We start from the raw sequence: 25,370 nt of genomic DNA, 5'->3' as shown, positions 1-25,370 counted from the left end.
GGAGCAATTTTAAGCTTGAGCTATTTCGGTTTATTGAAGAGGAACAGTGTGAACGTAAAGAGCAGTATAAAGAATGGCAAGAATTGAACTTGAATCTATTAGTTCCCTTATTCCAATTCATCTTCAAATTCTGGGCGGCAGAGAGAAGCAAGGGAAGCGCGTGGAAGACCATTCGCATGCAAATGTGCATTCAGCGTATTTCTGACAAGATGGGCAACCGTCAGAGGACCGATTCCACCAGGAACAGGCGTGATAAACGACGCTCGCGCTCTGCAATCCGGATGAATGTCGCCCATAAGTCGCACTTTGCCAACTGTGCTGCCGGAGATCTTTCTCGAGAAGCCGATGTCGATCAAGATCGCGCCATCTTTGATCATTTGTGGACGGATGAGTCCTGGAACACCGGCGGCGGAGATGATGATGTCAGAATTCGACGCGATGTTGACAAGATCTGACTCGCTCGTATGTCTAATTACGTAAAAAGACTAACAAAAAGTGATAAGCCCTTTGAACCTGTGTGCCATGGTGACAGTGGCTTCTCCAACGTCAGGAAGCTCGGGGTGTGTCCTAAAGCCTTGCATGATGAGCGTTATTGGCAGACCACAATGGCGCGATCTGCCTACAACGAGAACGCGCTTTCCAAAGGTGTCGATGCCATTTTCTTGAATGCAGTGAGCAACTGCAGAAGCAGTGGGAGGGACGAAGATGCCGCGGCCGTACACGAGATTTCCGATAGACGCAGCATTGTGCGCGTCGACGTCTTTAGTCGGGGGAATGAGGTTGCAGAGAAATCGCTCGTCCAAATGATCAGGAACAGGAAGCTGAAGGAGGATGCCGTCGACATCTTCTCGCTCTCCTGCGTCAACGAGAATTTCAGATACCATCGCAGTAGAGTGAGTCTCGGGTACTCGAATTATCTCCGAAGCTGAAAGAATTATGTAAAAGAAGAACGGTAATGTTAGCAAGGAGGAGAATCACACGGAGTACCTATCCCCACATAGTTGCACGCGTTCTCCTTGTGGCGAAGATAGACTTGCGAAGCCGGATCATCGCCGACCAAAACGGCTAAGAGCTTTGGACGAACCTGGCGTTTGTAAACTTCTTGCTTGATATTATTAAGCATTCGGTCCGCCAAATATTTGCCTCGAAAGAATTGACACGCCATATTTTTCTAAAACGCGAAATTTTCAGATTTTAGATTTGTTTTCGTGCATTCCAGTCGGACTCTTCCGACGGGGCTTTTAAATTATGTATTCGTCCGTAACAAATCGACAAAGTCATGAATTCTTTTAACAAACGACCACTTACAGTTGATTTTGTCGGGAAAAGGTTACAGATAGGCAATATGAACTAGAGTGGAATTATGATACTAGCAACAAAAACATATACAATTGAATAAACTAGTTGTGGTTTTGCAAAATGAGGTTTGTCAACAGTAGGAGCTCTTTTTATCTCTTTTTAAATTCTCTTTCTCTTTAATTTTGTAGTTCCGCTGGAAGACGACTGACCTTCACTTGACCGACTTGGCCAAGGACTGCGTTCCATAGCTCTCGATTTCCCTATAAATACTCGTTTACAAAAATCTTCTTCAGACTAGTTTGATCCAAATCACGCGCTCTAGACGGCCCCGCCCTAAGGGATAGACCCAAATACGGAGATCTGATTAGATACTGAAATTTTTTCACATACATCTTTTACACTTGCACAAATCCTCGTCACTCGTTCACGGGCTTCCTCATCTTCATCAAGTCCTCCTGACGTCAGTGCTTCAGCCAACAGGAAGATAATTCTGTTGGTGTGCGCATGTGCTGATTCCTAAACAAGTTGAAAAAATGCAGAGCAGAGAAATTTACATTTCCATATTCAAGCAAGTTGGCCAAGAAGCTGTAAGTGTTTACGCTTTCTTCTGTATCCTCGTTGACTGGTAGCCATGTAAGGAAACGCTCTAGCCAATCTTCAAGCGACGCGCAGTTGGGTCTGTGTTGAAGAATCTTAGCAACAGCGCTAAAAATCATTATATCAAGGCTTCTGCTGTAGTAATACCTGATCGCATTTTCCGTAGCTTCAGTCTGTTCAGGATTGTCTCCTCCTCTTCCTAGGGGACCCTCGATGACCTTCGCTAGCTGTTCGACAAATGGCGCAAGCATTTGTTGAGCCGCCTGTGGTCCACACTTTCCAAGAATACCGACTCCATATGATGCTGCTTGACGGACTTCGGGTTGCTGATCGTTGATTCCTCGAGCAAGAGCCTGGATGTAAAGCTCTGAATACTGCCAGGAGTCTTCCCCGCAGAACTCGATGATGTCATCCCAGAGGCAAAGTCCCCACTGTCTGTCAGACCAAACTCGCTGTGGCTTGATTAGTTCGATCATCTGCTCTTTCATGGACTTTTCAAAGAAGGGCAATAAAGAACCTCCCATTAGACCGAAAGAACTGTGGAATACATCCGAAACTAAACAATAATGATAGTAGATACATTCAACAATAAATTACTCTTGTTCAAAACGAAGCCATCCTCCTCATCTTCAACCTGCAAGTCCTCCTCGACCTCTTCATCGTAATCCTCGTCTGTTCTTGCCTTGATTCGATTATTCGATCGCTCGATATGCTCGGACAATCGAGTTCCCACAAGTTCAAACACTTTGGCGATGTTTTCTTCGCTTCCCAAAAAGTTCTTTCCCAAAATTTCAGAGACATCTGAAATAGCCCCAAACAGGAAGCCCTAAAAACAATCAAGATTTTCTAAATGAAAAGATACTTACCACAATCTCACTTTCTGGCTCAGATTCTAAGGCACCCAGGATTTCCTTAAATGCGTGTTTCCACAATTCATTCGCAGCTTCCAATCCTTTACTTTCTGCTGTCACATTGATCAACGGGGAAATAGCTTGGGCAGCTGAGCAGCGAACTGCGTCGTGAAAGTAGAACTTGAGCATTGGAATCATCAATTGCGCGACTTCTTCGACATAATTACCAAACTTTCCTCCAAGTTCTTTGGCGTAGCAGACTAGCATCGAGCAAGCTGTTGCTTTTTCCTCGAGCCCAGCGGTGGCGATGCCAAATGACTGTCCCCCACCGATATTCACAAATTCCCAGTTATCATCATCTTCCTTCTCTTCTTCGTCTGGGTCTACTAGCTGCACTTGAGGCTGGAATCGAGCCGCTTTCATCAAGGGACCCATCACAAGCGGCAAATATTGGTGGAATTCATCCCCGAGAATCTGACAGAGGCGAGCCCACGCGCTGATCATGTAAGAAATTTGTGGATCGTCGTCAGCCCATTTGTTGATGTCTTGCTGAGTATTAACAAGCTGCTGCATGATTCCGTGACCATCCTTGAGGAAGTGCTCTTTACCAACAGCAAGGCCAATCAGAGAGACACACTCGATAGTTTTTCCTCGAAGAAGTCGAAGATCCGGATCACCTGAAAGAATTAAAATAATGTCTCCCTCGATTTCTAAGCACCTTCATTTTCTGGGCATTTCGCATTCTCCGTCGCGTTCAACAAGCTCATAAGATTAGGCATAAACAAATTATACTGGCTCGCGAAATCTTTCTCGACTTTATCAGCAACAGCAGCAACGGTAGTGCAAAGCTGTTCAAGAACCATGAAGGGACCAGTGGATTGAAGGTGTTGCTCAAGAACTGTGGCTAATTTCTGAGAGAGAGGCTCCAAATAAGGCATAAGAACGGATTTAGGAGCGTCATCGATAAAGTTGACTAAGGCAGCGCCGGCATGAGTTCGAACACGAGTGCAGGGGTCGTCGAGGACAGGCACGAGACTTTAATTGATAAAAACATATACAAATAGAAGAAGTTACTTTTGAAGAATTTCGGAGTGGAACATTTTTTGCATTTCTGGGCTCAAATCGGTTGACAATTGACCGACGCAATTACAAGCAGCATGACGGACTCGTGCGTGTTTATCTTGGAGGTATGGGAGCATAGCAGGGACAAGATCAGGTAAAATGCTTTTGATGGATTTTGCTGTTCCTTCAGCAATAGCAGAGAGAGCTTGAAATAAATCGATAAAAACGAGAGAACCCTGTAAGCATACCTAAGAGAGCAGCACGCTTTTCTTGCCAGACTTTTTCAGGTTTCAATAGTTCAGCAATCTGCGGGGCGATACATTTGAGAACTGTATTTCCTCCAAGAGATCGAGCAATTCTGTCCAAACTCGACTCGCCAACGACAGTCACATTCGGCAAATCCTCGTCGTCATCCTCTGGAACTGTTTGATCCGCCCATTCTGGGTCTTCGTCAATCTCCATCATCATCTGAAGACAGACAAGGCAAAGCTTGTCGATAGCTTGAGGAGCCTTCTTTCTGATTTGTCCTGGAAGACTCTCACCAAGAGTTACGCAACTTTCGACTGCCATTGTTCGGATGTCTTCATTTACATCTCTGTTTTCGGCGATTTGAATTGCAATTTGAAGTAGCTCAACTGTTGCTGGCTTCATAAACTTTGGAAGGGCTTCTTGAAGTTCGACAATCGCGGTTAGGACGTCTGGGTTTTCGCATTGCACTGAGTATTGGCCAACAGTTGTAATTATCTGTGGGAGGATTGATTGAAGGGATTTGACGATCTTTGAATCGGGATCTTCAAGAACTAAACAAACGATTGATAACATTCATGAATTTCGATTAACTAACCGATGTTACAGACAACTTTGACAGCAAGCCCTCGTCTCTCGAGCGGCTTATCATCCATCATACTTTGCAGAAGAAGCTCTCTAAGAACATCAGAATATTTCTCCAAATCAGGTCCGAATATACTCGGACAGTTGAGGATCAAATTAAGCGCGACTTCGACATTTTCGGACTGCGCGCATTGAAATAGAAATTGGAGAATCTCTGGCCAAACATGTTCAGGGGAGTTCAATTCCGCTGCGTCTTCTATCAATCGTCTTGCTAATTCAGCCACAGCATCGACGAGCTTACGTGTAACGATAACATTCATTGGAACATTTCCAAAGACCAGATTATGAAGAACTTGAAGGAGATTCGATTTGACGTTACTGGTTTCATTTGCGCTAAGGGGCTGCCAGCAATCTTCCCATTGAACTGTTATTGTTCGTCTGAGAAGAACGGAAGCTTTAAAATTTAGTCATGATCTGCCGAAGTACTTTTATTTACCAAGAAGTCTAGCTGTATCGCCTAGACCGGAATCAGCTATGGCAGGCAGCAACACTTGCAATTTCTGCTCTCCACTTATAGACGCATATTTCTCCTCTGCCTGACTGCGAATTCCATTATCTTCCGAGCTCAAAGCTGCTAGCAACTCGTAAAAGCCTTGAGACATTCTGTATAGAAAACACAAGATATTTTTTTTTCACCAAGGTGGCGAAATTTATTTTGAAAAAAAAAGTGTGTAGTAAATGGAAGCGACAAGAACACGTCCGTGTTCAAGTTTTGTGTGCGTTTCAGTGAGAAGGGAGGGTACAGGGAATGTGAAAAGTGTAAATGGGCAGAATGTGAAATTTTTGTTTATTTTTTTCGTGATGGTGATTTTTTTTTGTGATGTGTTCTTTTTACAGTTCCATGGCAGAGTCGTCTTTCTGCTTGTTTTTTCTTGCCCGGAGACGGGCGGATGTCCGGAACTTTGGCGACTCAGGCTAAAATGTGTTAGTCTTTCTTGATTTCAACCAAAAATTTACCATTGTCAAAGTTTTGTCGCCAAGATCAAGCTCTGGCGGTGGCGTTTGGCCCCTGATCGCGGTTGGTTTGTGCACAAGTGCCTTTCTCTCTTCAATCAAGCGTAGATCGTCTTCTTCCTTTTCGATTCTTTCTTTTTCTAGCTTCGCTTCTTCTTCGAGCTTGCGTCGAGCGTCGAGAGCATCGTCGAAAGCTTTTCTGGATCTCGCTCGTGCCTTTGAGTTTAACCCAGGCTAAAGAAAATCATAAGAAACGGACAAAAGAGCAAAAACTTACACTTTCTGGAACCGTGCACTCCCTCTTTGCGATCTGCTTTACTGTATGACCAAGCAAGGCTTTTCTCATTGACTCGTCGCTTGTCAGCCGCCGCCCAGTGAAAACCTTTGGCTCAACTGGCGTCGGCTTGAATTCCGCACGTTTTGATGTGCGGAACTCGAAGGCTTCGGGACGAGTTTTTTCCTTTGCCTTCACCTTTCCAGTGCCTATTTTACGGAGCTTCTGGTAGTCCGGAAGCTCTCCTGAAAGTAATAGGTTAGATTTGGACAAAGAAAGAGGATATACCTGGCGCATGAGCGACCTCTTCTTTTGTCGTCTGCAAAGATGCATTTGACTCGTTATTTCTCGCTCTTGTCCTCGGCCGGCCATCGAATGAGAAAGGCTCAATCTGTGTTACTTTTCTACCACTAGCGATAGAGCTGTTCGATCTGACGCTAGCCCTGGTCGAAGGCTGCTTGAATTTCGGCGCAGGTTTAGCTTTGAATTCATGATCGAACTGCTCGGGCTCTGGTTTTGGGTGAAATTCGCCCCGCGCTGCAGTTTGCAAACGAGGAGCGCCTACCCGAGCTCGTCGTTTTGTTTTTTCCTTGAGAGCAGGCCGGTTCTCCTCTCGAGCACCGCGCAGTTGGGCACGGCGGTTTGTGGCGAATTTCGGGCTAAAAGCAAGATTAGTGGTGTTCAGTTTCGTCAGATCAGTTTACCTTCGCGCCCGTGTGGCACCTCTCCGTTGAGCCTGGCCATTGTCCGGTTGAAGAGCTGGCGTCCTCTTAAACCGGTCGGGAGTCTTGTTCGCCATCCGGTTCAATCGCTCTTGAAGGCCCACGTAACCTTCTTCGTCACTGCCGTATTCGGACTGCATGTCCTACGACTTTTTTTCTTCCGTGGTATCTCTGAAATTAAAATCAGTAGAATGAGTGTTTGGCTGGCTGTTTTCGCGTAAAATCGCTGGACGATGGCGCACTTGGGCCAGGTGTTTTGAGGAAGTGTGGTGGATAGACAGATTTTTGACAAAAATAGGAACGGTTTTTAGTTCGTGGGGTAACCCGCCAAGCCGATAAAAATCTAATCCCAATAAAAACAACCTTTTCAAGAAAATTGGACTGGTAGATTTAATAAGGCAGTAAAAAATAGGATGAGAAAGAAAAATGGAATATTTATACATAAATATAACATATAATGTAACATAATTATCACTTTTGAATCAACTTTCTTCTTTTACGATATCAAGGACGACCATTTGACTGTCTATTTCCTCTAGAAATTGTGGAAGACGAACATTTGGAAAGTTCTGCGTCGCCTTGAGCAATAAATTTTTAAGCTTTTCATTTTGGTCGTCGATCAACGAAATTTTTTTATTCAGCAAGGAGCAGCCGTTTTTGAGGTCTTCTCGTTGATTTGACCGTTTGTTTCTGCAGGCAGCTTTAAGAAAAGTTCTTTTATGAGATGAAAAGAACAGCTTGACTTTACCTGCATATTCGCGATTCTTGAGCGTCCTTCGCCGTTGCTTTAGAATTTTTATCTGCTCGGGCGGTAGATGACTCGCGAGTTGGTTCACTTCCCGCGCAGAAATCGTTATTAGATTTTCATCAGTGATTCCTTCAAAACAGTCTTAGGATGTCCGGTAAATAGTGATTTGTACCGTACCAGAATCGGCTTGAATCTGCGCTTCGGAAGGCGTCGTTTCTGGAATGAGCGTTACGGGAATTTGCGTTGAATCTGCTGCTTGGACGATCGAGTAGCCTTCGTGGCCGTCGACGGTGACGTACTGTCCCGAAATCATATCGTCTAAGTATTTTTGGTAAAGCGGGGAGTAAAATTGAACCTAGTTTCCAGTGATGGAACTTGAACTGAAAATGGAAAGACTCCTTCATAGAATATTTGACATTTGCAAGACTAGTGGTTTCGTTATTTTTTCACGATTTGTATAACATCGTCGTGCTGTAACATATGACTGTATCGAGTTCTTTTCTGTCGCTTTATTTTTGACGATAAATTAATCTAGAATAAAATACCGAATCTTATGTTTTTTGCTAACTCTTCCTGAGGCCAACTCGTTGGGGCGAGTGCTTGGCCGATGTTCCCCAAACAAGAGCATATTTAAAATCTGCCTTGAGCGATCTATGCACAGCATGGCAACAGTGTTCCACCGTCGACCCTCCTCGTAGAATAATTCCTTCTTCGTCCCTCAAATCCGGCTTCTCTCCTGGCTTCTTTGTGAACACTCGAATCATCGCCAGTTTATCCCAAATGCAATCTTTCAGGTAGTCCAGGTTTAATTTGTCCTTGCAACTGATTACCACTGAAAAAACTGTGAATCTTAAAGTAATGATTATTATTTGATACCTGAGTTAGGCGTTCTTGCGATTCTGTCAACCTCTTCCAACGAAATCTGATCAATTTTATTGAAGACATACAGGCAAGGCATATAAATTCTATTTCCAACAACGACATCGATGAACTGATCGATAGAATAGTCGCCTCTGAAGAGCACCTCCGCGTTGAAGATTTTGTAATCGGCGAGGACCATTTGCACCATTTTTTGATTGCATTTCGTCAATTTTACTGTCGAGTTGAATGCCAAACCGCCGCCTTTTTTCTGCTTGAAGTAAATGTCTGGGGGTCCCTAAATTCGACAATAAGACTTTCTGGCGTAAAGAAATCTTACTGAACCTGATTCAAACGGATTCCGACAGCTTCCAATTCAAGCGTCAATTTTGGAATTTGAATTTCAGCTTTGTGCGCTTCAACTTGCATCACGACGCAATCAGCTGTTCTAGCCACCGCAATTACTTGTTTACCACGACCTTGGATTTTCTTGTGAGATGAGGAACGGGAGGTCTATGAATACCTTTTCCTTGGGCAGCTCCTTCGATGATACCGGGCAAATCGAGAAGTTGGATATTCGCGCCTTTGTATTCGATGACTCCGGGAATGCAAGTCAACGTTGTGAATTCATACGCTCCGGCTTCAGAGGTAGTCTTGGTGATGAGAGACAAGAGAGTCGACTTTCCGACTGAATTCAAATGGATATAAAGCAGAGAAAGACATGACTTTACCAGATGGAAAACCGATGAGGGCAACTCTCGCGTCACCCGACTTCATGACATCGAAACCTTCACCCTTTCCACCGGATGATTTCGTCTGATTCTCCATCAATTCTGCTCGCAACCTGGCAAGTTTTCCCTTGAGCAGACCCAAGTGATACTCGGTGGCCTTGTTTTTCTGCGTTCGGGCCATTTCGGCCTCGATATCGGCGATTTTTTCAAGAATTCCCATTTTCAATTCTTGTGCTTCCTTCTATAAAACATTTTATAGAAAATGGATTCAGGATTCATTTCAGATGGATTCATTTTGTCTAATATTGTTTGCTATAACTGTGGTCGACCAGGTCACATTGCTGCTGATTCATTTTATAAAAGGGAGGAACAGAATATTTATTCAACATTCTAAGCAAGGGGGTCAAAAGAAAGTCCATGTTTGGCATTACAGTAGGGAACACTATTCGAGCTGAAGCACGAAACTTGCTCGTCAGTGAGCTGCATCATCTTCTCGTCGATAGCTCGTCGACGGCGGTAGTGAACCAAAGGATATTCCCAGCAAATGAGACTCTGGCACATCGTGTAGCAGATTTCAACCTGCACATTTCTCGGACAATTACTAAACGAGGATTTATTTCTCTGATAATGAATTAACTCTTCGACTTACACTGGAAGCTCTGGTCGATCAGGTCGAGCTGGCCAAGGAGCAACTGTAGCTGCTTCGGACAAGTTCAAAAGACCAGCGAAAAAGGGAAGAAGTTTCATGATAGTCGTAGAAAAGATGGGATAATTTGTGGGAGATAAAAGGAGACAGAGCGGTCAACGAGAAGGTAGAGCAAATATTTGATCAGTAGGTAGGTTCAAATCTATTTTTGGGGGTTCATGGACTTTCTGAAGACTCCTCAGACTTGGCGTAATTTCACGAAAGTATGATAAACTCAGATTTATGCACACATGGATAATATTGAATAAAACTGATACATATTGACGGTAAATGTGTTAAGAGATTCTTCAAAGTTTTTTCAATAGTCCTTGATTTTATCGTATTTTAAATATTCTTTCTTCTCTAAAGAAACTCAATTGAGTTGGACATTTATTTCAATTTTACACTCATCGAGTGCATTTTTCAATTTTCTCCATTTCTCGCGATTTTCCGCGATTTCGATTTTGGATCGTTCCTTGAGCGCAAAAAAGTGCGCTGCGCCTACACGCGCTCACGCTCTTGGATTGGTTGCCCTGGAGCAATTCTCGACGCCTTCTGCTGCTCGAAGTCCGACGAGCAAGTCCACGGCTCGAATCCGATTGTTTTCGACTCGAAAACTGATTTCCCTTAATTCCGATTGCAGTGATAACGAGAAATAGATAAGGAAGAACAATGGGATACGGAGATAGAAACGGAGGTGGTTATGGTGGCGGCGGCGGAGGCCGAAGGTAATTTATTTTAAAAAATGATCGTCATATTCTTTTAAATTTATTTATTTGCGTTTGAAATGAAAATCAGCATTTCATTTTTAAAATGTGATTTAAAAAAAGATCTCAAAAAATATTTCAGCTACGGTGGTGGCGGTGGCGGAAGTCGCAGCTACGGAGGCTCTGGGGGAGGAGGCGGTGGCTATGGCGGCGGCCGAAGTTATGGAGGCTCTGGCGGAGGGGGAGGTCGAAGCTACGGTGGTGGCGGAGGAGGATACGGTGGCGGAAGCGGCGGAGGAGGATACGGTGGCGGAAGCGGCGGCGGAGGTTATGGCAGCTTCGGCGGCGGATCTTCTGGCGACAGATGGAACACTGGCGACTCTTTCTCTGGCATGAAGGCGGTCGACTACAACAGTGTTGCAAATTTCATCCCAATCGTCAAAGAGTTCTACCAAGAATGCGAAGCTGTCCAGAATCGATCTGAAGCAGAAGTAATGGAGTGGCGATCGCAGAAGGAAGTTTACGTCCAAGGACCGGCCAATTTCAAGCCCATCCTGCAGTTCCTCGAAGCTGGCATTCCTGACTATCTCATGCAGACAATTTCCGCTGCTAACTATTTGACCCCCACTACTATTCAGTCGCAATCTTGGCCAATTGGTAAGCTCACTTTGAACGGACCCGAATAGATTGATTTTCCTAGCTCTGTCCGGCGCAGATATGCAAGGAATCGCTCGAACTGGTTCTGGAAAGACCCTTGCCTTTGTCCTTCCCGCTATCATTCACATTATGGCTCAGCCAGACCTTCGTCCTGGAGATGGACCAGTTGCCGTCATTCTCGCTCCTACTCGTGAGCTTGCTAAGCAAGTCCAGGAAGTTGCCGAGCAGTTCGGTCGACCTTGCGGCGTCAATACAGTCGCTGTCTACGGTGGTGCCGATAAGCGTTCGCAGATTGGCGCGCTCGACAAGGGAGCTCATATTGTTGTTGCCTGCCCTGGTCGTCTTCTAGATCTTATTCATTCAGGAAAGGATATTGAAATCATAGAAGGCCTACCTTTAACGAAGACAGTTTCTTTATCTATTAACAGGCCGAACAAATCTTCATCGAACAACGTTCTTAATTCTCGACGAAGCCGATCGAATGCTGGACATGGGTAAGTTAATTTTCCCTTTGAGCTATGATTCACCTTGAATTTCAGGTTTCGAACCACAAATCCGGAAAATTGTTGGTCAAATCCGTCAAGATCGCCAGACGCTTATGTTTTCTGCTACCTGGCCGAAGGAAATCCAGAAGCTCGCTGCTGACTTCATGAAGACGCCTACCCAGATCTTCATCGGAAACCAGGAGCTTACTGCTAACCCTAACATTGAGCAAATCGTTGAAGTCGTCAACGACTTCGACAAGCCAATGCGCTTCAATTACTGGTTCCAGACTATAACTTCGAAAAAGGTGAGTAGCCATGGCAAGCAAATGGTTTGTACCGGGAATGTTTTAGATATTGGTTTTCACAGATACAAAACGTGACTGTGACAACTTGGCGTACACCATGTCGAACGGACGAGTGCGCTGCGCCGCCATTCACGGCGACAAAGATCAGCGCGAGCGAGAACGCGTACTCATGGATTTCCGAAACGGGCGCATTAACGTGCTTGTAGCTACAGATGTAGCTGCGCGTGGTCTTGGTTAGTTTTCCTTTTCCCAGTCATACTTCCATTTATCCGTGCATGTCCTGAAAGACTATCTTTCGCGCACTTCTTCTGAAAGTCAAGCAAGCAAGATTGCACTTTCAAGTTGAAACTCGCGATATTCTAGGGCGGTGAAAACTCGGAAATCCAATGCTCGCCCCTGCGGCCAACGAACGGCCTGCCCCGGGCGATTCGTAAATTATTTGATTTACTCTGAGTGACACTTTTTTACGCCCAGGATGCTCTATTCTTTCAGCTTTCTTTCTGTCAACCCATTTAATTGTTATTTAGGTACTGCCGTTGAGCGCTAGAATTTTGCCATTGGTGTCGATATGAGTCACAATCAAACGAATACGCGACCACTTTTGAACAAACTCACTGCGGTTCATTGTCCCCAAAAATGTGCCCCAATTCACGTAAACATGAATTTTAGACACTTCAATCACATCATAAGGTGAGTTATCCACACTATCCTCTACCCGAAAAATAATCAGGGTGACAATGAGCTCTTTGCATAAATTTTGTTCCGCGTGTTCTACTGACTGTGTCCCCTTATTCTTGTCCGCAAAACGTTTTTGTACCCAGATCATTATTACTTCCCCTGTAAATTTTACAAGTCATTGAATCGCGGTTCATTTATCAATCTCATTACCGCGAAATCGAAATTTCAAAAAGCGAATAGGGTGCAAAAATAAAGCGGATAAGCGACACTGATGTGTTTTGGCGTTCCTCGCTTTTACCCATCTTAGACTTGATTCTTAAACTGCGTTGTAGACATTGATGATATTGGAACCGTTATCAACTACGATTTCCCAAGCCAGGTTGAAGATTATGTTCACCGAATCGGGCGCACTGCGCGTGGAGAGAACAAGGGAAAATCCATCAGGTAAAGTTGAATATTGATAAACTTCAAATGATCGTCTTTTAGTTTCATCACTTCGAAGCACGCAAAACACGCTGCTGCTCTGATCAAATTGCTTGAACAAGCTGGTCAGCTCGTTCCACCGGAGCTCGTCCAACTCTCTCACGATGCACCAGTTGGTGGTGGCCGCGGAGGAGGTCGAGGACAGAAGAGAAGCTTTGGAGGAGGCCAAGGCGGCGGAGGACCAATGAAACGAGGACGAGGAGGCTTCGGCGGCTCCGGAGGAGGCCGTGGTGGAGGCGGATCATTTGGAGGAGGCCGAGGAGGCGGCAGCAGTGGTGGCCGAGGAGGAGGTTACGGTAGCGGCGGTTCAAGAGGAGGCGGTGGCTACAGCGGTGGAGGTGGCCGTGGTGGATACGGCGGCGGCGGAAGACCCTATTAAAAATATTAGGAAAGGATTGAATTCGTTCTATACCATGTATCATCAGCGATTTAATTTGAAACAGTTCTCATCCTCAAAAAGCCATTACCTTAGTCTTCAACACACACTTAGAAGTTCGACCATCGTTGCCGAACACCTACCATTTATCTCCATTCTCCACCAAAAATTAGAAAATATTCTAGATCTGCTCAAGACTGCCCTTTCAATTTAGAATCAATTTTTCTTTGCCAGCATTTGCTCAGGTTTCATTCTCGAATAAAACCCGTCAATGTATCAGAACCAGTGTGTTTATTACAGTTTTAACAGGGCATATTTACTCTTCAGTTCTTTCTTGGCAAGATTGAAAAGTTTTTGGTTGAAGGCTTGTTGATCAGCGCCAGAGCCGGTTGTCTCGTTTTTAATTCCGTCGTGCGTCAGCCAGACAGAGGTCAGCACTTTGAAGGAGTAATTCTGGAGGGCTGCTTCGTAGCACTGGATCACCTTGTTGTATCCGTATCCTAAAATATTCGCATATTGAGAGGAGAGGGATTTATACCTTGAAAGCGCGTGTCGTAAAATGGAGTAGAATTAGTCCGGCCGATGTAATAAGGTTCGAAGCTCAGCTTGTATTTGATTTCGTAGCCGACCCTGGCGATTTCTGAGTTCTTTGATGTCTCTTCGAACCATTTTTCATAGTTATAAAATGAATAGCACCATTCTGTGCACCAGGCATGGAACATTCTAACATTTCCATTTCGATAAAATTCTTCTAGTTGCGGAAAGTTCTGGGCAGATTCTTCTTTCGATTCTTTTTCAAATACTGGAATTAAAAAGAGCTCTTTTTCATCGATTGAAGAGCTTTTACTTTCCAAGAAGTTTTCTGCGGGCTAGACTTACTGTAATGGTAATGTTCCGAGATGACAAGCTTAGCCCCTGCCTAATCGTCCCTCAAAACCCGGCGAAATCGACAGATCAACATCGATCAGAAGGAAATGTGCGCAACTTGTTGTCAAATTACGCGCTACATTTCGTAGCAAATTATTTGGAAACCAAGAATCTTCTGATTGAACCGGTTCTTGTTGTGTTAAAAAACTAACTCGAACGTTCGATTGGGAGAATTCCTCTTCGATTGATTGCATTTCGGTCAAGTCATTGACGAGAATAGCGGCAGAAATCGTGATAATTTGGTCCAGGGACTCTCGGAGAACCCGTAGATAATGAGTTTTGCTACTGTCTAGGATCGTAGCAATGAAAAAGTTGCCCCTTGATTCAATCTCTTGCCGATTTTTGTATATTTTGTAGGTTCTTCTTTTATCCAAATGTCCACTAGCTTCATTGTAAATTTCATACTTTGAGATCCTTTGTGGCTTCTTCTTGCTTTCATCTTCTAAGCTTTCTCGATAAAAATATATGCAATAACAAAATGAAAATATAACTAAAAACAGTAATATTTTCAAATGCCTCAAATTTCTGAGAAGAAACAACATCTTTTGCTTTTTGGACTGTTTCAAAATGTAAGCTAGAATTTGCCCAAGGGCATAATTGGATGAAATAATCTTTGTAGCAGCATTTTTCACTTCAAATATCAATGAAAATTTAAGGTCGACATAGTAGTTTTACAATTACATAATATTGTTTCTAGAACGCAGATCATTAGTTTAATTGTTATCAACTAAGTTGGTTAGTTCAATTTGGCCTTGATCACCAGGTGAGCCGATTTTCATTAGCAAGCAATGTCATGCGCTATTTTTGTTTAGAGGGACGCGCTTTTTTAAAGATTTAAATTATTCATCGGGTACAGATTTTTGAATTCTCTAGTCCATCCGTGCATTTGACGTTTGACGACGCAAATATTTTATAGAGCTCGGTGCTCTCTATTTTGGAATTTGGGGTTTCATTACGGAAATTAACAACTTCTCTATCGATGGCGGCTCGTTCCATTCACCCAAGAGGGCGGTTTGTTTCAGCTTTTCAATTTATGGGATCGCGTGCTGCCCCAGGCGTGTGTCCCAGCTCAGTACAAACAGAAACGTCTACGTCCTCGTCGATTCTGACGCACCTGATTAGGCCCTAATCATTGGGCGCAAAAGAGATAATAGGACCTAATTATTTGGTACCCTCGAAATCGAGAAGACATAGAAGAGATTATTTATGAAGAATGAGCAGTTCAAAAGAGTTTCGATTCAATCAGGTTATAAACTAGCAAGTCCTCTAGAAAGTCCTCAATTTTATAAGCGCCAGTTGTAGAAACGTTCATTTTTATCCTCTGAGGCCAGCTCTGACGGAGCCCGAGGGGAGCACATCGATACCTGAGATCAAAATCAATTCCAATTTGAAACCGGCGCATAATTCTCCATATCCAAATATCCACTAGGTCTCGACGGACTGAGCAGCAGGGCTGGCCAGCGGCCCCCACGCTTTCTGAGACTCTCGGACAATAAAACCAGCAATTATTAGAGAATCTGTCCCACTTCATTGAGAATTCGCCTTGTCATCTATATCCCGACTGTGGCGTATATGATTGACGCGTTCGACAAACCCTACGAAACAGGTTAATATGGCGTAGTCCAGTCAAGCAAGGATTAACTTTTTGTTGCTTCTTGGAGACGGTCTTTTCGATCATAATTGCTTTTTAAAAATTTAAAGTCAAAGTCAAGCATAAGAGTGCATTTTGCGACAATGATGTAAATGCGGAATAATAGAGCATTTGTGTGCATATAACGCTCTAATCCGGCTTACTAATCGGCTCCGGGCACGCTTACGTCGCTGCCCGTCCAGAAAGCTACTTTGGTGGTGACGGCCGGGAATCGCGGTGAAATGGCTGAGTGGCGGGTACGAGGCCCGGCGAAAATCTGGGCCCCTAAGTAGACGCTGATCCCCTCATTTGCCTGAAATTCGCTGATGCGTCGTCCCGCAGTAAAGCGGATAAGTACCGTCCCTTTCAGTGGCCAATTAGTGGCGACATGACCTGACATTAGCTGACATTCTGAAGGATGAGAATGTGCCTCCTTGCCGGTAGATCTAATCCCTTCAATTTAATCATCGTAATAATGGTACTTTTACTTCAGATTTGAAACCACATTGCGAGTGAAAATTGTTGATCCTTTTGAACCTGTAGGTTCTGTATGGAAAATTATGCAAAAATACTTGGCTACTATTTTCCTCCTTTTTACTGAGGGCGCGCGCGAGTCATGGCCGCGCATGGCCTCACAAGCCTCCGGCAAGATGATGCAGTTAAATCCCATCACGCAGTTTTCTGTAGATTGTGTGTTGCATCTCTCATTTTAACAGATATTAACGAACACAAAGAAAATACTAAGACTTATTTTGATACCTTCTGTGAGCACGGAGAATAGATTTTTTTCAACAAAGAGATAGTCAAAAATTACCAGTACAAATGGGCGAAAATCGGCGAAAATACAAGGTTTTTATCTAAACGACGTCAATTAATATTTCACCGCCTTCAAATTTGCTTAGAACTCGGTCAAAATAAAAAGGTCTTTATTAGAAAAGCTTTTCGAAGTGAATTATAAATGAGGGCTTCATCATTGAATGAGCGCGAAATTAGAATTCTCCAGTTGATTTCATAAAAAAGGCAATGGCTCCGTAGTACTATTTATTACGTTAAAAAAGAGAACAGCAGCAAAACATCTTTTACGACGAAAGAGACCTTTTACTTTCAAGCGGTAGGAGTAGACGAGAAATTCTTAGCCGCATATAATTTTTTAGGTAGAAGCAGTCAACATTTTTCTATCAGAGAGACCAAAAGACCTATCATTTTGTGAAAAATATTCAATAATTTTGAGAAGACAGAGCACAAGAGCATCTTTTGTAGCCGATAGAGACATTGTTTTTGGCCCGAGCCAGGGATAGACCACGGATATGCTCATGTGCTCTTATCAATCTTGGTGGTTGCACATTGACAGTGCCTCCCTTGGGGCTTAATTCACCCTCGGGCGAGTAAAATTTTAATGTGCAGCTACTTTTTTCCTCTAAGTGACCCGTCAAACACTGACAAGTCGCCCTGAAAGCCTTTAACTTTTATAATTTATAGGCCGTAACTACTTTTTTATAACTCTTATTAATTTGGATTGCTCCCCGGGTGAATGAATAAAACCATTGTTTTGCGCCGCCCTAACCTTTTCTTTCAGATATGTTGAGTGAATAAGTGGCCGTATCTTGCTCCATCTATCGAAATATGTCAAAGATTGAGAACCAAACGATTTATGGATTCGTCACAGCAGAGCTCCGCCAGCTCATGGGGCTGCGCGGAGCTGAGGGCCTCGACAAAGTCAAGGAAATCGGCGGTGTTGAAGAAATTTGTAAAAAGCTAAAAGTCGACCCCGTGTCTGGCCTGTCTACAGATGACGAGAGGGACATTTCACAGCGCGTTGCAGCATTTGGAAGAAACTATATCGAACCCAAGAAGCCAAAAACATTCATACAGCTCATGTGGGAAGCCGTTCAAGAAATTACACTAATTATCCTCATGGGTGAGCTATCCTGCAATCCGGAGTCCAAATAACCGAGCAATTCTAGTTGCTGCACTGGTGTCAATAATTCTAGCAATCGTCGGATTTGTCGGGAGTGGAGAGAAGACATCAGAGGAATCTGTAGCGACTGGCTCAAATGTGACTTTTTCAACGAGTACGCAGCTGTACTGCGTACCAGAATCATATGCAAAGGATGAAAAGAGCAAAAATCACAATCCATTTATCGAGTTTATCGAAGGTAAGCCTCTTATTATTTACTGGATGAATGAAGTCGTCTACTGTCTTGGTAAAGTGCCGGTGCTCGCTTCTCATTTCCGCGGTATACGTCCTTAGGCCAGCGGTTAATTACGCCGTTGCCTTTTGAGCTTATATTTGGCGGATTAAATGAAGCCATGCTTTTTCGCCCTCGCCCTGGGGAGCAATCAAGTGCGATTCTTGGCTCCCCATTAACCAGGCATGATTAGGTCAAACAAGATATGCGACTGTAAATCAACTTCCAAGGGCGACTTGCATTAACCCACTTGATTAAGGTGGTGCCATCCTCTTCGCAGTCATCGTTGTTGTCGTCGTCACGGCCTTCAATGATTGGACCAAGGAGAAACAGTTCCGAGGACTTCAAGACAAGATCGAGTCCGATCAAGTTTTCACGGTCGTCAGAGGCAACAAGTCAATCGAAATCGCCATCGGTAAGAAATGCGGACATTTCGAAAGTTTCGAATTTCGTTGATAAATTTTATCTTTTGCGGAAGTGTCTTAATCAATTTTAATGATGAAACATTTTGTTGCGCTGTTTTATTTTTGCTCCCATCGATCGGTCTCCCTTTGGCTCGCCTATTTTCTTCCTTCTTTTCACTTTGGCATTTTATTTACTGAAAAATATCAGCAATAATCAGCAACTGACGAGAAGCTGACATGGGAAGATCGATCGATCTATGCCACAATATGGCACAATTTGTAGCCAATAAAACATATAACACCGACATATTTACATTTCATATTCTGTTTAGCCGACATTGTCGTGGGAGACATCTGCCAGATTAAATATGGCGACTTACTTCCTGCTGATGGAGTTATCATTCAGGAACTAGTCTGAAAAAATGTTTAAAACAACAGTTTTGGAATAATATTCAAACTTGAAAAAGTCAAACGATCTCAAAATCGATGAATCCGCAATGACAGGTGAATCTGATCACGTGAAAAAATCCGTGGAAAGAGATCCTCTTTTGTTTTCCGGAACTCATGTCATGGAAGGATCAGGAAAAATGGTCGTCACTTGTGTTGGCGAAAACTCACAATCTGGACAAATCTTCAAGCTCCTCGGTGCTGGTGCAGATTCTGACGAGCCAATGGCTAAAAATGATGCTGAAAACCCGGCTGCTGGTGAGTTTTTATTCAAACTTTAAACTTAGTAGTTTAAAAAGAATTAGAGTAGTTGTTTTTTATGACTTATGTAGCCTGCTGGTGTTAGGGATTAAATTATTCAATACACAATATAGATTCTATAAGTTCGTCCCTCAAGGGAAATTATATATGATGGAATATGAATTGACCATAATAAGGTCATAAAAACTCTTTTGCTTCGAGTATGAGTAAATAGGGGAAAAGTCAACATTATTCTACTGGAATATTTTATTCATGCTATCCCAGAAGGGTTCGTTTCAATCCCTTATTCAACACAAGAACTTTATTAATATTTCGTTTCTCAAATGTTATTTATTCAAAGTACAAGTGCAAACGCTTCCAGATCCAGGTTTATTTCCTGTCCTTGTCAGTCTTTGTTGTTATCAATGTTAATTCTTTCCTTGTTTTTCTTCCAAGAAAGATGCTTTTTTGAAAGACTTTTCTCTGATTATCGATAATATCAGAGTCTTTCATTTTCTTAGTATTTTTTCAGATGCAAAAGCCCAGACCAACGATGCTAAGGATAACGCAGAAACTGAGAAACTTACTGCTGGAGGAGAAGGAGATGATGGAGAAGACAAGTCAATTCTTCAGGCAAAACTTACAAACATGGCTTTGTTGATCGGAAAGATGGGAATCTGGGTTGCTGCTCTCACTGTGCTCGTTCTTATCATCAAACTCATGTACTTTTCTGGCTTTACCGGACTGAATACGGAAACGGACGACAACTACGACTTCATGAATAGCAATTGCACTGACGATGACGAATACTACACTGCTCAATCTGGTGATAACTATGCATGCCTCGACAAGAGACCGGCATGCGCGTACATCTACTTCAAATACATCCTCAAGTTTGTCATCATTGGTGTCACTGTTCTGGTCGTCGCTGTACCCGAAGGTCTCCCCTTGCTGTTACTATCTCCCTCGCCTTTTCTGTCAAGAAGATGATGGCTGACAATAACCTTGTCCGACATTTAGGTAATCTAACCGACATTTAAGTCATCTACCCGACATTTTCGATTAGACGTCTTAATAAAAAATATATAAAATATGTCTGCAAAACAATTTTTTTCTCATAGTTCATTTTTTCAGCCAAAATACATACACATGATGCATATGATATTTATCATTGAGCAAAAGCTATTGACCGCTATATAAGTCTTAAAATCCTTTTTCTTCGGATGATCAAAGATTAGTATAGAACAAGAGGTCAACTTTTACTTTCAGATGCGTGCGAGACCATGGGAAATGCAACGATCATTTGCTCCGACAAAACTGGAACGCTGACGACGAACAGAATGACGGTCGTACGAAGCTGCCTTGGCGGTCACGTCTACAATGTAGCTCCTAAAAGCGGGGTTACGAGCAAACTTATTGACCCGCTCGTCTCGTGTATCTCAATAAACTCCTCGTATACCTCGAAGATCATGCGTCAAACTGAAGGTCAGGATATCCAAGTCGGAAACAAAACCGAGTGCGCGCTCCTTGGTTTCGTCCTTGCCCTTGGTCGGGAGTATGATGATGTAAGTGGATACCAATCATTTCAAGCCATGATCGAATCCCAGAGGACGCTGACCCCTCTCTTTAAGCTTATTAATAGGCTTCAATATGCAAAATTGTATATTCAGTCGTTCTCACCTTTGACAGAAAAAAGGAGCTTATCCAAAGTATTCCAAGACAACTTCTCAATCTCATTTTGAGATTCTCATTATTTTCTTTTAGGTTCGACGAATTCACCCCGAAGAGAAATTTTTCAAAGTCTTTACTTTCAATTCTGCTCGAAAATCTATGTCAACTATCATCAAAAATGCTGATGGAAGCTTCACAATGTACACAAAGGGAGCTTCCGAAATCATCATCAGAAAGTGCAGCTCTGTGCTCAACGGTGATGGTGAAGCTATTCCCTTTGGCTCAACTGACCGAGAAAACGTTGTTTCAAATGTCATCAGCCCATTTGCTGATGATGCCCTCCGAACGATCGGCCTTGCATACCGACATTTCCCCGCTGGTGAAGCACCAGCTGATTGGGAAGATGAAGCAGCAGTCATCAGCGGATTGACTCTAATTGGCATCGTTGGTATTGAGGATCCAGTTCGCCCTGAAGTGCCAAAGGCCATCGCTCAATGTCAGCGAGCTGGTATCACTGTGCGAATGGTCACTGGTGATAACGTTGCTACTGCAAGAAGTATCGCTACGAAATGCGGAATTCTCTCGCCTGACTCTCAATATACTGTCATGGATGGCAAGGAATTCAATCAGCGAATCAGAGATGGCAATGGCGTTGTTCAACAGAGTCTTCTTGATCAGGTACGTCTTGTTTCTGAGGAAATATAAAAAACTATTGAAGGTCTGGCCTAATCTTCGAGTCCTCGCCCGATCTTCGCCAACGGATAAGCATACTCTTGTCAAAGGCATCATCGACTCAAAGATATCTTCAAATCGGGAAGTTGTTGCTGTTACGGGAGACGGAACTAATGATGGACCAGCACTTAAAAAGGCTGATGTTGGATTCGCGATGGGCATTGCTGGTACTGACGTAGCGAAAGAGGCGTCCGACATTATCTTGACAGACGATAACTTCACTTCCATTGTGAAGGCTGTCATGTGGGGACGCAATGTATACGATAGTATCGCTAAGGAAAGTTGAGCAGAAATACAACTTGATAAAATATGTAGTTTCTCTTGAGTTCATTTTGCCAATTTTTGAAAGTTCCTTCAATTCCAGCTGACCGTCAATGTTGTCGCTGTTGTTGTCTCATTCTTCTCCGCAGCCATTATCAACGTAAGATTAAGGATTTAATTATATTCCTACGGGTTCGACTCAAATCAAGCATCATGATCGATTGATTCGTATTCATTAGGATCCGCCACTCAAAGCTGTCCAAATGCTCTGGGTCAACCTGATCATGGATACATTTGCATCTCTTGCTCTTGCCACTGAACCGCCAACTGAGGACCTTCTTCTCAGAAAGGTAAAGTCTTACTCCTATCAATCTTTTAACAGTTGCTAGCCTTACGGTCGAGACTCTCCACTTATCAGCAGAGAAATGGCGAAAAACATCCTTGGACATTCAGTCTATCAGGTATTATTAGGGTTGTTTTCTAGCCGTTCATCGAATTCAGCTCATCGTTGTTTTCTTGCTCCTCTTCAAACATGATCTCTTCGGCATTGACGAGAGCGGAATCGGCGCTGGCCTCACATCTGGACCATCTGTCCACTTTACAATCATCTTCAATACCTTCGTCTTGATGCAGTTGTTCAACGAAATCAACGCCCGAAAAATTCATGGTGAGCGAAATGTCTTCAAGGGCATTTTCGACAACTTCATCTTTGTTGGCATTATGATTGGTACTTTCATCGTCCAGGTAAAACTTTTTTCTCATAAAATTTTGTAAGATTTTTTATAGATCCTCATCGTTTTGTTCGGTGGCAGTGTGATGTCGTGCAACGGAGATTTGAAGCTAATTCATTGGGCTGTCTGCTTCGGACTCGGCGCCTTCGAACTCGTCTGGCACCAGCTTATTGCCTGCATTCCTGCTAGCCGACTTCCTAAAGGCCTTGCGGTAAGTACAAACTTCATTCATCAGAGTTTTTTCTACATTTTCCCGATTTAGGTTGCCCATGAAGGAGGCCCCGCTTTATCAACTCTGTCCTAAGTGACTTTGTATTTTTTAAACCGGTCCTTTTTTCAACCAACGATCAACAAACGTTGATCAGGACAATGTAAATAATAAAAAATAGCTGAAAACCAAAAATTAAGATTTTTGGTTTCTCCAAGAAAAATCGAGTTTATCGAGGTTTCTTTATGCCGGCCATATAATTTTATATATGCGGTGGTCCAAGTGCATCATCTTAAAGATTTCGGATGATGATGAACTTATTGTAAAAAAATAGAAACGTTCCGACGTCGGGTTAAAACCCGTTTTTTTTTTGTAAAATAAAATAGCCAGTAAAGTGTTGTTCAACTGCCAAAAGAAAAGTTCACGAGCGCTCATCACATGAAACATGAAAAATAGAATTTCATCTTGAAATCATTTTCTTATAAATGTACATTTTTAGATCGGATCCGATGAGCCTAGGCGTGGAAGCCAAATATTGCAGCGACGTATGACCATTATGGATGTTTCGGGGCAGGCGAAGGAAGAAAACCACAAAAGCGGCCAACTCTTGTGGTTCCGAGGCCTCAACAGAATCCAGCAGCAGGTAATTATCGTCTTTTAGTATTTCGCATCTCAATCCCTCATTCAATACAAAATTAGCCATCAAATAAGTACCCAATCATCGTCGTGTTTTTAACATACCAGAAATGCAGCCTATTTAATAGAAAGACGTTATCAATGCTTTCCAAGACGGCCTCGCAGCTAGGAGTGCTCCTCTTAGAAGCGCTAGAATGCACAAGCTTATTGCAGAGCACAACCAAAAATCAAGCTTTTAACGCCCACCAAGATTGGTATTTAGACTCATCCGTTTTTTCGCTTGTTGATTTGCAAGATGTGTTTTCACTCATTTGTTAATTTTATCTTTCGGTAGCAAACAGAGGTAAAGGCTGGAGCGCCGTAAGATTTCTGTTACTAAATTTATATTTCAAAGCCCAATCTGGGGTCGGCAACTCGACAACTCAAAAACTCGACAGTCGAGTTGTCGAGTCGAGTCGAGTTGAGTTTTTGATAACTCGACTCGACTCGACAGTCAATTTGAGTGTCGAGTTATGTCGAGTTGTCGAGTTGTGTCGAGTTTTTGTCGAGTTTTGTCGAGTTTTCATAACTTAGGCTGAAATCTTTCGCGATGAATTAGTGACATTGACGGTCAAAAATGCCGAAGTCATCGTCTCTTTCAAAAATTTTCCGAGGTAGACCACCTTTGAAAGCCGGTCGAGGCAAAATTTTGGATCATGTATATCATGATCATGAATATCATTACATTTTCAAAACTCGACACAACTCGACTCGACTCGACACTCGCTGAAGAAAAATGAACTCGACTCGACTCGACTCGACACGAGATTTGAGTGTCGAGTTGCCGACCCCAGGCCCAATATACCGGGGCAACGGAGGCAATATTCTTCATTTGTACCAAGAATATTCATCTAATACTTTTGCTATATTGTATTCTAAGCACGAACTTACAGTAAACGCCGTGTTATGCTTAAGATTTAAACGCTAGAATTTGGAATCACCAAGATCCGACAATGTTAAAATGCCAGAATGAGAAGGGAATTAAGCCTGGAACTCCGGCGTTTCTACTTTCTAAACACTTGAGCGCGGCATTTATATTTCATCTAACAACTGCCTTCAGATTCGTGTTGTCCATGCTTTCCGCTCTTCTATGTATGAGGGGCATCCCCTGGGTCCTCAAAGATCCTTCAGGAACAGGTTCAACGAGAGGAATCTTCTCGAGCTTGCACTTCAAGGGATAACTATCTAACAACAGTCGTTGAACCTGTCGTTTCAGTAGTAGTTCTTTCAACTCGGTCCATCGCTTCTCAGCCTCTCCGTTCAAGAGCGGCCTGGACGCGTTCGACGAGCGCGACGAGACGAGCACCAACAACGGCGGCCTCTTTGACAACGTCCAAGTCAAAAACACTGCCGTCTTGTTGCCGACCAAAGCCTAGCTTTTTACTCTTAATATAAATTTAATTATTGACGCGGTAGTAAAATAAAATTACGTACGCGTCCTGCCTTATCACCGTACATAGCCGGACTCCTATCTCAAGTTCATTAACTTCCTATTAAAAATTTGCTAGAAAACTGTGACGCCAACGACTGTTAAGCAAGTTCAATTACTGTAACTTCTTGTCACAATAAGAAAAATTCCAATTTCTAAGTCAAAAATAAGAGGACAAAAATTCTACCTCAAAATCATAGATTGAGGTCCTCAATCTTATCCAATCTTAAAAGAAGTAAAAGCTCAACCAAAACTTTTGTTCAATATTAAAAATATATATATATATAAAACGAATAAATTGTAAATGAAGTTATATCAAATTCAAAACATTGTGAGTCATATTTATTGCAGGTGAGTCTTCCTTGATATCTAAAAATTAATTACGAAAATTTCGAAACGCTACGGTAAACTCAGAGTAGCGTGACTGCTAATTGCCAATAGAATCGCCCACGTTTCAATATTT

At 43.0% G+C, this 25,370-nt stretch overlaps 10 protein-coding genes across 10 annotated transcripts in view; 3 read left to right on the top strand and 7 right to left on the bottom strand.

Annotated features, from left to right (window-relative positions):
* The window catches only part of LOC145699732 (GDP-L-fucose synthase-like), an 81,868-nt gene that overhangs the window by 44,300 nt on the left and 12,198 nt on the right, over positions 1-25,370 (top strand). The window lies entirely within an intron of this gene.
* LOC145699734 (bifunctional protein FolD-like) lies at positions 23-1,167 on the bottom strand. The gene is made up of 3 exons (XM_081777003.1): positions 988-1,167; positions 514-925; positions 23-468 (listed from the first exon to the last, which is right to left on the bottom strand). The coding sequence occupies exons 1-3, from the start codon at positions 1,163-1,165 to the stop codon at positions 108-110; spliced, it is 951 nt and encodes a 316-aa protein (XP_081633129.1). The 5' UTR covers positions 1,166-1,167; the 3' UTR covers positions 23-107.
* On the bottom strand, positions 1,206-5,302 carry LOC145699716 (importin-5-like). The gene is made up of 11 exons (XM_081776984.1): positions 5,137-5,302; positions 4,654-5,094; positions 4,058-4,609; positions 3,822-4,014; positions 3,466-3,782; positions 2,763-3,424; positions 2,494-2,722; positions 2,044-2,452; positions 1,854-2,004; positions 1,690-1,815; positions 1,206-1,559 (listed from the first exon to the last, which is right to left on the bottom strand). Exons 1-11 carry the CDS (start codon positions 5,300-5,302, stop codon positions 1,476-1,478), a joined length of 3,330 nt encoding a protein of 1,109 aa, XP_081633110.1. The 3' UTR covers positions 1,206-1,475.
* On the bottom strand, positions 5,326-6,860 carry LOC145699728 (uncharacterized). Its single transcript, XM_081776997.1, has 5 exons — positions 6,633-6,860; positions 6,217-6,587; positions 5,932-6,173; positions 5,658-5,888; positions 5,326-5,615 (listed from the first exon to the last, which is right to left on the bottom strand). Exons 1-5 carry the CDS (start codon positions 6,788-6,790, stop codon positions 5,532-5,534), a joined length of 1,086 nt encoding a protein of 361 aa, XP_081633123.1. The 5' UTR covers positions 6,791-6,860; the 3' UTR covers positions 5,326-5,531.
* On the bottom strand, positions 6,849-7,712 carry LOC145699737 (transcription factor MafK-like). The gene is made up of 3 exons (XM_081777007.1): positions 7,576-7,712; positions 7,399-7,527; positions 6,849-7,350 (listed from the first exon to the last, which is right to left on the bottom strand). The coding sequence occupies exons 1-3, from the start codon at positions 7,709-7,711 to the stop codon at positions 7,133-7,135; spliced, it is 483 nt and encodes a 160-aa protein (XP_081633133.1). The 5' UTR covers position 7,712; the 3' UTR covers positions 6,849-7,132.
* Positions 7,743-9,235, bottom strand: LOC145699730 (developmentally-regulated GTP-binding protein 2-like). The gene is made up of 5 exons (XM_081776999.1): positions 8,988-9,235; positions 8,780-8,944; positions 8,602-8,735; positions 8,275-8,554; positions 7,743-8,230 (listed from the first exon to the last, which is right to left on the bottom strand). The coding sequence occupies exons 1-5, from the start codon at positions 9,205-9,207 to the stop codon at positions 7,962-7,964; spliced, it is 1,068 nt and encodes a 355-aa protein (XP_081633125.1). The 5' UTR covers positions 9,208-9,235; the 3' UTR covers positions 7,743-7,961.
* On the bottom strand, positions 9,262-10,141 carry LOC145699738 (uncharacterized). The gene is made up of 2 exons (XM_081777008.1): positions 9,637-10,141; positions 9,262-9,588 (listed from the first exon to the last, which is right to left on the bottom strand). The coding sequence occupies exons 1-2, from the start codon at positions 9,732-9,734 to the stop codon at positions 9,378-9,380; spliced, it is 309 nt and encodes a 102-aa protein (XP_081633134.1). The 5' UTR covers positions 9,735-10,141; the 3' UTR covers positions 9,262-9,377.
* Positions 10,217-13,638, top strand: LOC145699721 (uncharacterized). Its single transcript, XM_081776989.1, has 8 exons — positions 10,217-10,400; positions 10,522-11,036; positions 11,080-11,401; positions 11,466-11,530; positions 11,576-11,826; positions 11,873-12,059; positions 12,837-12,948; positions 12,991-13,638. Exons 1-8 carry the CDS (start codon positions 10,345-10,347, stop codon positions 13,364-13,366), a joined length of 1,884 nt encoding a protein of 627 aa, XP_081633115.1. The 5' UTR covers positions 10,217-10,344; the 3' UTR covers positions 13,367-13,638.
* On the bottom strand, positions 13,658-14,271 carry LOC145698154 (beta-1,4-glucuronyltransferase 1-like). Its single transcript, XM_081775357.1, has 2 exons — positions 13,902-14,271; positions 13,658-13,863 (listed from the first exon to the last, which is right to left on the bottom strand). Exons 1-2 carry the CDS (start codon positions 14,083-14,085, stop codon positions 13,658-13,660), a joined length of 390 nt encoding a protein of 129 aa, XP_081631483.1. The 5' UTR covers positions 14,086-14,271.
* LOC145699715 (plasma membrane calcium-transporting ATPase 2-like) lies at positions 17,497-25,172 on the top strand. Its single transcript, XM_081776983.1, is given in 18 exon segments — positions 17,497-17,838; positions 17,885-18,076; positions 18,369-18,524; positions 18,846-18,919; positions 18,981-19,218; positions 19,733-20,140; positions 20,143-20,220; positions 20,470-20,765; positions 20,965-21,549; positions 21,590-21,880; positions 21,953-22,024; positions 22,104-22,214; positions 22,254-22,325; positions 22,366-22,608; positions 22,651-22,806; positions 23,303-23,446; positions 24,539-24,615; positions 24,701-25,172. Coding segments are annotated over 18 exon segments (3,642 nt in total). The 5' UTR covers positions 17,497-17,543; the 3' UTR covers positions 24,855-25,172.

Source organism: Oikopleura dioica, chromosome 2, assembly GCF_907165135.1.
Source record: "Oikopleura dioica chromosome 2, OKI2018_I68_1.0, whole genome shotgun sequence".
In the NCBI taxonomy this organism is placed as follows: Eukaryota; Metazoa; Chordata; class Appendicularia; order Copelata; family Oikopleuridae; genus Oikopleura; species Oikopleura dioica.
This window is presented reverse-complemented; position numbering and strand designations above follow the sequence as displayed.